The sequence below is a fragment of the Tenrec ecaudatus genome, chromosome 12 (assembly GCF_050624435.1).
Source record: "Tenrec ecaudatus isolate mTenEca1 chromosome 12, mTenEca1.hap1, whole genome shotgun sequence".
Lineage (NCBI taxonomy): Eukaryota > Metazoa > Chordata > Mammalia > Afrosoricida > Tenrecidae > Tenrec > Tenrec ecaudatus.
Window position 1 is genome coordinate 80057732 of NC_134541.1, and position 13093 is coordinate 80070824.

The 13093-nt window shown below is 44.5% G+C and overlaps 1 protein-coding gene across 5 annotated transcripts in view; it reads right to left on the reverse strand.

Moving 5' to 3' along the window:
• NINL (ninein like) overlaps positions 1 to 13093 on the reverse strand; it is a 187473-nt gene that overhangs the window by 48001 nt on the left and 126379 nt on the right. For all 5 annotated transcript variants that reach the window (XM_075564189.1, XM_075564193.1, XM_075564190.1 and 2 more), the window contains 4 exons: positions 11184 to 11293; positions 10168 to 10451; positions 2337 to 2441; positions 255 to 324 (listed from right to left, as the gene is read on the reverse strand). In XM_075564189.1, coding sequence (XP_075420304.1) covers positions 255 to 324; positions 2337 to 2441; positions 10168 to 10451; positions 11184 to 11293 — 569 coding nt within the window. The remainder of the gene's footprint in view (positions 1 to 254; positions 325 to 2336; positions 2442 to 10167; positions 10452 to 11183; positions 11294 to 13093) is intronic.

The following is a 13093-nucleotide window of genomic DNA, read 5'->3' on the forward strand; positions in this document are numbered from 1 at the left end:
GACAAGAAGACATGATATAAATGCCACATGTGATTCTAAGAATTATCAGGATGGCTGGCAGCACCAAAATGGGGTGTCCCTGATGGCAGTAATGTATCCACACGAACTTTCTGATTTTTGACAAGGGAGGTAGTTACTGCATTCTGAAATCGTTGAGGAACAAAGTCCTCTATAGTATTCGAAAATAGTTTTTAAAGAAAGAAAGAAAGAGAAAGAAAAGTTCATTAGCTTCGCATCAGGTGGTAATACTAAACCTGACTGTTGATCATTTCCATTTCAAGGCAGGCCTGATATTTCTCTTTCTTTAAAATATCAATTTCTTTCCTGTTGAAAAAGCAAAATTAACAATATCATTGCCAATTAATGAGTTTTCTTCTTCTAGTAACAGTCCACCATGGCTTGGACAAAAAGGCCCACCCCTACCTCCCCTCATATTCTACGGCCCAGATCCCTCTACACTACTGCTACTGCTATGATTGATAATAGTGGTGATGGTTCAATCTTGATTCCAAGCTCCTAAAGCCAGAAGAATTTAGGAAAGTTTACCCTTAGGACTTCAAACCGATTTATTCCAGTTCCAACCCCTGCTGATAATTTGAATTTTTGACCTAAATATACTGAATCACAATCAACATTTTAGCAAAGTTCTCAGGCGATTCTTTAATTTTTAAAAAAGTTCTATTGATACATAATTCACATATATACAATTCAATAGTTCAATCATATCAAGATTGTATAATCATCACCACAATCAGTTTTGGAACATTTTCTTCATTCTTGTACTCGTCATTATTAGCTTCCCATTTCCTTCTAACCAACTGTGTGATACTCCCAAAGAACCATTAATCCAGTTAGGGTCTGTATAGATGCACCTATTCTGGACTTCATCTATAGGAAAACATACTTTAAAAACAACAGAAACAACTAACAATAACAAAGTAAAACAGACAAGAACCTTTAGAAAAGAAAGCAGAAAGTATTAAAAACTGGAACAAATTAAAAATGGATCTTAAGAGAGATCAAAAGACAAGGTGCCAAATTTTAAACTAACTGCATCTCCAATAATCCCCTTTCCAATGCATTTTACATGAGAACAAGGCTGGTCCCATCCTTGGTCTAGGGTCAGATGGGATTCATCAGGTGACTCTTTTTGAGGCGGAAATGAAAATTTTCAGCAGGGAGGGTGAAACCAAAGCCAGGTGTCACCTTGGTTTGTGCTGGTAACTGCCAAGGTCAATGGTATAGCCTCCCACACCCCTTAACGATTCAGTCTTAGAAACCCTCTACAGACTCAATGAGAGTGGGTTTAGTTTTCGCTTGCAAGATTTTGCCAGATTGTACAAAAGGAGCATTCTCCGTGGCAATCCTTAGTCAAGCAAATTACTACGGATTTAGCAAAGTATGGAACTAGCCACCCAGCAACACAAACACAAACCATCTTACCCTCACTGCGATCTGCTGGGAATGGAGTCTGGTAGTAAACTTAGGAGAAAATGGTTTCAAGGGAAGACCTCCTGGATTTCAGAACTGTAATGATGCAAATCCCCGCTGGTCCCTTCCCCTGCCATCCATATTCTGACCGTCATGGCTACTCCATCAACTATGCTCTATGCTCGCAGCAGGTCAGAGTTGACTTTATCTTGAACTTCTTATTTGGAAGAAAAATCAAAAGGCAGACTGCCCTTGGATATGGCTACAGCAGTGAAAACTCACTGACCAGTGTTAGCACTCCACTCCCTGTCCCTTGTTCCTGCCTCAGTGTCCTAGGGCCCAGACCTACCCCTAATGCCGATATCTACATACAAATATAAACCGTGGTGAAAAGTCCACCTGAAATTATTACTGAGTCATGAACATAGATATTGTATTTGTCTAGGAAGGCCCTAGGATCATTTCACTGTACTAAACTATGTCCACCTGTCCTCACCATCAGGTGTGATGCAGAGTACTTTCATACAGGTAATAAGGTGGTATGCCACGATGGCAGAGGTAAGAAGGATGGGTGTAGCAGCTGCTCACTGTGGGGTGGGCAATGCTGCCACATACATACGTGTTCTACCTTTTATGTCTGAGACCAGGCATTCAGGTATGAGAGGGGCTGCCTGCATGTGGAGGTAGGCCAGGGCCCTTTACATATGTGTCATGTCATGGTCAGAGACCAATTAGGTTCATCCACTCTTGGCTTTCTGGAAAGTGAGGTTGATTTGAGAATACGCCCCACTTTCTATCTCAGTAACTTCTACACTCACTTTACTGAGAGGAAACCACTCATTCTGCTATGTGAAAACTGGGTCACAAGCTCAAAGGTCCTAAGTTGAACCTGGACAAGCCTTTACCTCTGTACATCATTTGTTCTTTCTGCAACTTTAAGTTCTTGCTGAATCCTTCCCAATTCATTTGTCAACGATGTGTTTTCTTCAGAAAGCCTCTGTAGCTCGGCTCTGCAAGCACAATTGACAATCAGAAGTAAGTTGGGAACCATGTGCCCATGGTTGGTATCAATGCGTAATACTGAATGTGAGACCTTGGGGCATTCCAAAAGCTATTCCCTGCTAGTGAATCCCGGCAGGGATCTAAGAAACAAGAATGACCAGAGCTTAAAATATTTGCACACATTTTCCTCTTTAGTGAGACTGTCACCTGCTATACTCCAAGGTCATCACTGGAAGGAAAAACTGAGGAAGAAACACATATTGATTTATGGAGCGGCCTGATGCACAGTGAATACCTCAGCAGAGAAAGGCAGGTGTCACTATCTACTCCATGACCAAGGCTACCCTGGGCCACATTATTTCCTGACAAACAATTCTTAAAGAATCTCTGCCAAGACAACACAAGTGATTTATGACAGGCAAGTATTTTTACCAACAAAAAAATCCCTATTGAGCTTTGAACCCATACTTTCTGTCCTGAACACATGTCGATATTTATCCCCCCAACTACGTCTTTGTCTGGCATCTTGTTAGATTCTAATTTTCCCAATCTAAGTAATCAAGGTACTATATAACCTTGCCATGCTTATCTTATGCATTATGTTCTAGTATCAAACACAAGTATGTCTCATCTGACTTCATTTGATCTCATGGGGCACTAAGGGAAAAATAGAGAAAAAGAAGTCATGGGAACTTTAAAAGCAGCAAAGGGTTTAGAGTAGGGCTGTCAAATAAATGGGACATGAAATTTGAAATGGTCACTCTGGCTCTAGTATGGGAAACAGACTGATTCTAGGTGTGTACACTGTGTTAGGTGGAGGTGGAATTCTACTTTTGGCTGCTTGGAGCGCAGATACACTGAAGATTGCTCATCCTATCTGCTGAACAATTAAGAGACTATGTGAAGCCAAGTATGTAACTGACCTCACAGAAGTAATGGAGAACACACTCAGAGCAGAAGACAATGGATGACTAGGGGCTCCGAAAACGTAGACAATTGTGTGTGTCAAGAGATTCCACCAAGAGTCAAAAGAGAAGCCAAAGGCTGTGGAATTTCATATTGGACAATGACATACTGGACAAGAGACTCATCTCTAAAATTTACAGAAAATTGAGTATCTCAACAGAAAGAGATAGGCAATCTAATGTAAAAAATGGTCAAAGGATGTGAACAGATCCTTCACCAAAGAAGACATTCAGGGGGGCAAAAATATATGAAGAAATGCTCTTAATCATTAGCCATTAGAGAAATACACATCAAAATGAGATACGACCTCACCCCCCAAATTAACTGGAAGGTTAAAAAAACAACAACAGATAACAACAAATGATGGTGAGGGTGTGGAAAGACTGGCACTTTCATACACTGCCGGAGGAACTGGGAAATGGTGCAGCCACTGTGGCAGGCAGTATGGTGCACCCTGAGAAAGTTGGGAAGAGAAATACCATGACACATCAATCCCTCTACTTGGTATGTGTCTTCGAGAAATAAAAACTATGACACAAATAAATAGATACAGACCCATGTTCATCATAGCATTATTCACAATAGCAAAAAACAGGAACAATCTAAATGCCCTGCAGTGGAAGAATGGATGAACAAACTTGGGTGCAATAAACACACAATGAAATGCTATGCAACGTCGAAGAATAACGATGCACCTGCAAAGCCCTCACAGAGGGATGGACACGGAGGACAGTACGCCGAGTGGAATTAGTCAAAAACAAAAAGGACAGATATCGTATGAGACCACCACTATAAAAATCAACAGTAAGTTTTCTTATGGAAATAAAAACATTCTTTGATGGTTGCAGAGGATGGAAAGGAGGGGGGGGGGAGGTGCGGCTAGAACACAGGCAAGTGATAGCCTGGGCGGAGGGGAATGCAACACACAGGAGAAACGATGGAGGCAGGCAGGCGCGTACACCGGTAGTTTGCAAGAGTGAGAAACTACAGACGCAAACACTGTTAGATTCAAAGTCCTACAACAGTGGGGGATTGGGGAATCTACAAGTGAGTACTTGGACATACACACAGGCTGAACAGATAGGAGACTTTTACAAACATATATATATATATATATGTTTAAAAGAGAGTATTTGTATATTTACTTTTACTGCAAATATATCCATGAATGTGGTGGGGCGAACAGAGGACAAAATTATGACAACTTCTTAAATATAAGCAGATACTCTGAAGGAATAAGGTACTGGGCTTTGGGGGAGTGGTATCACAATAGTTGCAGGGGACAAAATGATCCATTAGCATATCATAGTTCACAAAGACAGTGCTCTACATTCTAATCTGGTAAGTAGCAGCGGTCTTAAAGGTCTCTGAGCAGCCGTCTAGGGTGCAAGGACTGATCTCTCCCTGTCCAGAGCAGAGCAGCGGGGTGGCAGTTAAACAGACACAGGGAAAACACTTAGTCGAAGGGACAGTGAGAACACCGGTCTCCACAATCCTGGGCCCAGAAGAACGGGGTGATACCTGGCACCACCACCACCAGCTCTGCATAAAATCACACTAGAGAGTCCTGGAAAGAGAAGAAGAACCTGTCAATCAAAATCCTAAAAGAAACCAGGCTTACTGGTCAGACAGCGTCTGGTGGGGCCCCTAAGACCGTGCTCCCTTGGGTCTGGACTTCAACTCACTACTGTGTTAGAAAAGTCAACCGTTAAAATGAGATGGGAGCATTCACCGAAAGACAGAAGGCTAGGAAAGGAGGAGAAAAGGACATAGAAAACAGGGAAGTCGTGGACTAAGGGAGGGCACATTAAGGGGACTGGAATGAATGAATGAATGAATGGCATCAAAATATGTATGAATTGCAGAGTGTTAAAGTATGATCTGCTCTGTAAACCTTAATTCACAATAAAAACTTCATTAAAAAAAGAGTTGTAGTTGAGTTTTGCACAAGACACATTGTTTCTTATGTCAATAAAAAGGTAAACATGATTATATCTTAAAATCTAAAAAATTCCATTCCATACAAACATATTGCATTGACCCAGAAGACATGTAAAAGAACTTTCATAGCAGTAGAAAAATGCAGGCAAGAGAATGAAAAATAAAGTGCAAATGAAATAACTATAGCTCTAAGCAACAATATGGAAGAATCTCACAAACAACATATGGTAAGAAAGGACGGATGGTATGCTTCCTTTATATAAAGTGCAAAAACAGGCAAAATTAAGGAGTTAGAAGTCAGGATACTGGCTATGTGTGGGGAATCCAGGAGGGTTCTATTTCTTGTTTTGGGTGCTGGTAAAACGATCTGATCAATTTCTTATAAAATCATAGCAGTACACTTTTTTATTGCATATAACATTAGAATATTTTAAAAAATACACACCTAAATACACCAAAGATATGTCATCATGGATGTATCAGAGATAAAAAACATCCAGATCACTACTGTGGTTGGCAGATTAATGACCTCCTAAAGACTGTTCTGGGAAGCCATGGTGGTGCAGTTGGTATTGTATTCATCTGCATTTCACTCTAGGTTGCTAACTGGAAAGCCAGCAGCTAAAAGACCCACCCACTCACTGCTCTAAAGGAGAACGATGGGGCTTTCTGCTTCTATCAAGATTTATAGCCTCACAAACCCTAGGGATCAGTTTTACTCTGCCCTTTGGGGTGGATATGAGTCAGAATTAACTCGATGGCAGTTGGTAAAACATTATTCATGTTCTAATTCCCGGTTGTGAATATTATGTTACATGGCTAAGGGGAATTACAGTTGAAGATGAAATTAAGTCTGCTGATCAGCTGACTGTGAGATAATGAGATTATTCTGGACTATTCTAGTGGGCCTATTGTACAGACTAGGGTCCTTTTAAATGAAAGAGGCAGAAGAGGCACAGCCTTAGATTCAGCCAGCCATTGGACGCTTTGAAAAGTGGAAGAGGCCACGAGTCAAGAAATGTGAGTGGCTTCTAGAAGGTGGAAAAAGTAAGTACATGGGTTCTCCTTAGAACCCCTTGGAAGGGGCACAACCCTGATGACACCTCGATTAGAGTACAATTTAGCTCTCAGTTCTAGCTAACATGCAACTAAGCTGTCAAGAAATTAGCTAAATTTTAACCTATTTCTGACCTGTAGCGTCTAGAACTGTAAGATATTAAATCTGTGTTGTTTTAAGCCACTCAGGGACATGGGTCCATCTATGGAAAATATTGGGAAAGGCCTTCCTATATCCCAGGCTTTTGAGATAGAGCATTTGCCAGCCAAAGTCCTCAAGCGAGAAGGCCAGTTCCACCTGTGGCCTTTCAAGCAGCCTGCCCAGCTGGTGGAATTAAGAACTCCCTCTCAGCTCAGCTTTCTCTAGAAGGCATTGGCTTCTGCGGCCAACATCCGAGTGTCCCAGTCAGTTCTTGGGGCTCTCACAGAATTCATGAAGCAGTAGATCTGCGCCAAGGACACTTTCAATAAATACACACAGTGGGACTAAAGGAAGGTGCTTGGAGCTGGCAGGCAGAGACCTTCAGAGACCCCAAAGGAATGAAATGGGGTTCAGGGCAGTCTTTCGTGGGCCCCGTGAGACAAGCACAGATTTCCTGCCGACAGAGATAGTGAAAACCTGAGTCTAAGTCACAGCAGTCCTCTTGGTGAAGTTCTGGGGGTTTCTGTATGGAAAATTTCTCTTTTCGCATTCACACAGCACCTAGCAACACCACGGCCCGAGTACAGGCCAGACTGGGCTTGTAAGCTTGGGCACACCTGGGCTATGTGGTATTCTCCTGGGGCCGAGTCTACCAGCCTGCTAGGAGGAAAGGGGGTTATGCAATCAAGTCATCAGGGACTGAGATGACTCAGTTCCACTTGTTTAAGAATGGATAGAGGGCAAACCTGTTATTCTCTCTCGAGTCTGCTTCTTTCTCCCTAGCCAGAAGCTTATCTTCCAGCTGTAGGAGCCTGGTTTTCATGTCATTCTTTTCTCTCTCCAGCACAGTTTCTACCTTCTGTTATCGGTACAGCATCTTCTAATTTCTGCTGTCCTGTCCTAGTGGTCCCTACCCCATGCTCACCTTCCAAGACACAGAGGCTCCTAGAGGGGCAGCTTGTGTCCAGCCATGTCCAGTAAGGGCTGCTCTGTGGCTTTGGACTCCTGCTGCTCAGATGATCTTTGCTTCTGACCAGCAAGGCTGCTAGCCAAAGGTACGGGTTTCTCCAGGAACACGGGCCTTGCCCCTCTAGGGGATAGCATAGATCACCCATGTCTCTAAAGGAGCAGGAGCCACCTCTATATCATTCACCAAGCTGGGATGGCCCTGATAGTGAGCTATGCAGAGGGTCCTCTGGGCTGTGGGGCTGCTCTCGGGACCGGGCTCTGGACAGGATCTGCAGTGAGATGCCTCCCTGGCATACGCAGGAACTCAGCCTCTCCACGTTCTGACCCTGCTGGTCCCGTCTCCTTTCTGACTTCTGTGGACCTCAGCAGGCCTGGAGGCAGTTGCCTTTCCCTCCTTCAAGAAGGCTTTCAGCCCCTCTGCCTCCAGGGAAAGCCCTTTTAATTGCTTCCTATATGTGGTTTCTAACTTTTCAAGTGCAAACACTTAGCAAATTTTAGCTTGCTCTTTACTCATCAGCCCTCCCTGCCACCCTCCACCCCCCACCCAACTTGCGTTGCTGCTTCTTGCACTGGGCTAGCATCTACTTCTGCCTCTCTTCTCTATCCCTTGTCCAAGTCCAGCTGGGCTCCCATGTCTGTCACTAGCTGCAGTTGCCTCTGAAGCATCTTTTTCTTTTTACAGTCCCATTGCTGTAACAAGTGCGCTGCTTCCATCCACAGGAGTTTCTGGCTCAGTTCAGCCTTTGCCCCCTTTCTACAGAAACTTTCACATGGACCTGGCTCAGAAACATGAATGTCACATGTATCACAGGGTTAGAAAGGCCTGCCCAAGCGCACGTTCTAAGTGAACAACTCCTCGCTACTCGTGCCAGCTGCGCTCAGAGAGTGCATGCACAGGATCTAGTTGATAATGCAGCAGACACGACTTGTCAAATGGGACTAAATTTACATTTAGACAGATTAAAATGGAATAAAATCAAAGCTCAGATTCTTGGTCACATCAGTCACTTTCAGTGACCCCATGTGGCCAGTGGCTCCTGTAATGGGCAGGCAAACACAAGATATGTCTATCACTACAGAAAGCTGTATTGGGCAGTACTGGCCTAAAGTTTAGTGAAAAAAAAAAATGTACCTTTAGTCGAAATTACTCTAAAAAAGTATTTTAAACATCTAGGAAAGAGGCCTTTAGAAGCCCCAGGAAAATAACACTGAGGTGGAGTGAGGCCCAGCTGAGAGCAGTCAGCCTGGGAGAACAAGAGTAACTCAGCTCATCAGAGTCATGCAATATGGCTCGACTCACAATCATGACATGGGGTGGGAATGGGGGTGGGAGCAGCCTTCCAGCCAGTTAAGGAAACTCCTGGGACCAGACATGTCCCTTTGCTGCTTCTTAGAGCCTGAGAGGGCTTGGGAATAGTGGCAATGGTCTATAAGGTGTTCTGGACAGTAGCCCGCCCTTTACCAGACAGTTCACAGGTTCAGATACTATGAAGCAAAATTCTCAGGAGGAAGCTCTGGATCATCCTAGCGGGCAGTATGTGTTATTGCAACGCCCAGGTCTGAGGCCACTGTGTGGCCATCTTTTGGGGGACAGAAAGGCAGGGTACAGAAGAGGGTACAATTCAGTAGTCCAGGATTTTCTTTACCACCCATACTCAAGCTGCCTCAATTTCCTTGCACCATGACAGAAAGGCAGACTGGCTCTGGGATCATCAACCTCCCCAGGTCACAGGACACAGGAGATGGCTTGGTCCACTGTGGTCATCATAGTGCCACTTCTAACCCGAGCCATGTTCCCAGCTAAGAATGCTTCCCAAGGAGGCTTTGCAGGTCTGGTCAGCAGGGCTCTAGCCCGCTTGGTGTCCAAGTTGGCGAGGACCAAGATTCTCTGTGGGAGAGTGAGGTCATGATAAATAGGCATGGGCTGGCAGCAACCAGTTATCATTCCACTAAGTGAAACCTACTTGATATGCTCAGTTTTCCAAAGAAATCTTTCATTGCTTTTCTTTGTGATGACATAGCAACTCGCTGCCATGAAACCGATTCTAACTCCTATGCTCTGCAGGATGGAACAAACTGCTGCCGAGGCTCTCAGATGGTCCCTCTTCTTGGAGGAGCAAGTCTGTTTTTATCTCACAAAGCAGTTGGGAGGTTGGAATCACCAATCTTGTAGTTAGCAGCCTGATGCTAACCCAAAGCCCCAGCAGGGCTCCTTTCGCTTAGGACAGCTTCGAAAAGCTACCTTCACAGATAACTGGCCTCCCAATTGCAAAGGAGCTTTTAGCCTTTTTCTCCATTTGCCCACATGCTACCGCGTGCACTGGAAAATTAGAACATGACATTAAATAAGGAAGATGCTTTGCTACTTTGTTCCTTTGCTACAGAGAAGTCTGAGGCAGAAAATAAATATGAATGTGTTAAAAGTAGTCTACAAACTAAATTACTTCATAACTTAAGTTTTAATATATATATTTCTAATTTAAGTTAAAACAACTCATACAAAGCCCTATTTTTTCCTACCTTCCTCTCTGTGGCCAGAGAAAAACTACCCACTTAGCATGCACTGCAGTTGAGTCATTTCCTGAATTAAATATCTAATGTGGGTTTTGGGGAAGAACTTCAGACTGAAGGAGGACCCAGAAGAAAACAGGGCAGCAGACCTGATTTGTGGTAGTCCGTGCTGGTGTCTCAGGCGTAGCTTCTCGTCTGGCCACTGAGCTAAGGTGGCCAACTCCTTGGGGCAATGTGGGCCCCCACTCCTCATCTCCCACAGCTGCCCCTGCAGGCTGCAAAGGGCATCCTGAGACTGTGCATGGAGCGCCTCCAGGTCTGCTCTCTGGCTCTCTAGCATGCTGACTTCACTTTTGAACATAAGCTCCATTTCCCTTTTCTCCTTCTCAAAGTTTTTCTTCATTAGTTCGATTTCCTGCTTGTAGTAGTTTACCTGGAAAGAGAAACATTAGCCCCTGACAATATGACATGGAAACAGCAAGGTTGTCGGGCATGCCAAGGAGCTGAGGCCTGCAGAAGTCAGGGATGCAAAGGCAGCGGTGACATCCCCAAGACTCAGTGCTCAAGATGTAGGTGCTTTCTGTAGAGAGGGCACAGCCTTGTCTGGACCAGTTGGATAACCTCCCGTGGGAGAAGATATTGTCTGGCCGTTGGCTGGCAAGCTCCGTTTAGGTAAGTAACTTGCACCCAGGAGCTCAGAGGTCCCGGTGGAAACAGGGTGGCTGGCTCTCTGAGTCCTGAAAGTAGAAAGAACGCGGCACATGGCAACTGTGTGCGGACATTCTCTTAGTCACCATCTAAGGAGAGGCAGGAGCTAACTTCATCTGAGAAGACCTTGTCAGCCAGTGTAATCCTGGCTGAGAAACTATGCAGCATCCCACGAGAGGCAAAGCCAAGGATAAGTTATGCTAAGAATGAGGTAGGTGGTGTGAATTCCCGCACAGCAGTTGGCAGGGCTGCACTCAGCATGCCAGCCCCCAGCGACTTTGGGCCAGGCACTGACAGTCATTTCTGCTTGTATTTCCCTCAAACTGTCTTCTTAGTGCCCCCGCTCACCAACCAGAGAAATCCAAGGCAGCTGCCTGGAGAAGGGTCAGCACTAAGCACGGCTCTCTGTGCACAAAAGGAAGCCCCAGGCTCCCCCTCGGGCACCCCTCACACCTACCTTCGTCTCCAGCTGGCTCTTGACGTCTTGGTAACGTTCTTTCACCTGCTCCATCATGAGTTCCGTTTCGAGGCTCACTGGAGTAGGAGCTGTAACGCATGTGAAAAAGCCTGCGAAGAAGAGGAAATCTCAGCTTAGCTCAGTGAGGACATTACAGGTTTCTTACAGCTTTCCTATTCCCAAGGGACAACAATGCACAGATTCTACATGTGCTTTTTCAAGGGAAAGGCAGTGATGGTGGAGTCCTGCTGCACTGGCGTACGACAGCACGCATCACTGGTGATCTGCTATGTTGTATCCATGTAGAATAAAGGATCTCAAACTTATTTGGTCAGCTGTCCAATTTTCAGAAAAATAGTTACCCAGCAACCCTCTGGCAATTAACTTTGATACAATAGCCCATCCCTAATCCAGGATAGGGTGTAGGTTATTTGCTTTGGCAGCTCCCATGGATTATTCCAGTGCCCCCCAGGGGGCAGCATTGCCCACGTTAGGAAACACTCATTTAGGACCATTTCACACTTTCCCAGAACAGATTGCTCAGGAGGCTCCTGCAGCCCATCACACCCTTCAAGTTCCTACAAAGTGGCAGTGATACCGTGTGAAGGGACTTCAAAAAACCTCCAGAACACGGAAGAAAAAGATAATGGAATTGTCCATGAATGTAAGGCCCCCTTGTACTTCACTTCAAGTTTATTCCCTGGTGATGCCAGGATCATAGAGGAGGTGGGGAGATGGAAGAAGTGGGGTGACCTGGTGACACATGCCTCTGGGCAGTGTGATGCCTGGGAATGAGCCTCACTGTGTGTGAAGGTGGCCAGACACACCTCATGGCCTATTTATTAGCTAAAGACTTCAAATTGGCCTCCTCCTCCTACACATTATTTATTATATCACACAATAATGCTGGGTTTCAGGATATGGAGGCGCTCTGGTGGCATGGTGTTTATGCATTGGACTGTGATCTGAAATATCAGCAGTTTGAAACCACCATAAAGAGTTACAGTCTCAGAAACCCACAGGGGCAGGTCTCCCATGTCCTATAGGGTCATTATGAGTTGGCATCAACTTGATGGCAGTAAGTCTGTGTGTTGCTCGATAAACTGGTCAGATGATTGCTGAAGCCAAAATGGGTGCATAAGCAAATGTGGTTGAAAAAAGCTGATGGTGCCTGGTTATTAATAGCATATGGGGTCTTAGATGCTTTGCAGTTAAATAAGTGCCCAACTAGCAGGTAAGAAACAGCCCACAAGGAAGCACACCAGCCTGTGTGATCATGAGGTGTTGAGGAGAAATGGTATCAGAAGTTCAAAAGATAAGCAACCAAATTGATGTGAAGGGGCATGGATGTAGTAGAGACCCAGAAATCACAGCCCCTCTGGTAATTGGACAGTCACGCTCAGAAGGGACACAGGAAGGGATGATAAATCCAGGGTGTGGTATAGCACTGATGAACTACATAATTATCCTCTAGTTCCTTAATATTCCCTCCCCTTATGATTATGGTTTTTATTTGTTTTGCCTCTTTAATCATATCAGATTTGATGTAGGTTCATCGTATATTTATAATCATTTGATACATGAAAGCTAAGATAGATAACCCTTCAGAAACAATAAATGGAGTAATGGTTCCCTGAGGGTACGGGAAGGGGGGAGGAGATAACAGGGAGCTGAGAGCACTGATGACTGAATAACCCCACTCAATGGGATCGAACAACAGAATTGTATGTGAATGGATATATTGGATGTGCAAGATATGGAAAAAAATAAAGTAAGGTTTCCTGGGGCGGGGTATGGTGGGCAAAGGAGGGAATAAATGGGGAGCAGATATCAAGGAGTTCAAGAAAAAGAAAATGTTTTGAAACCGATTGTGGTAGCAACTGTACAACACTGTTTGATGTGATTTAACT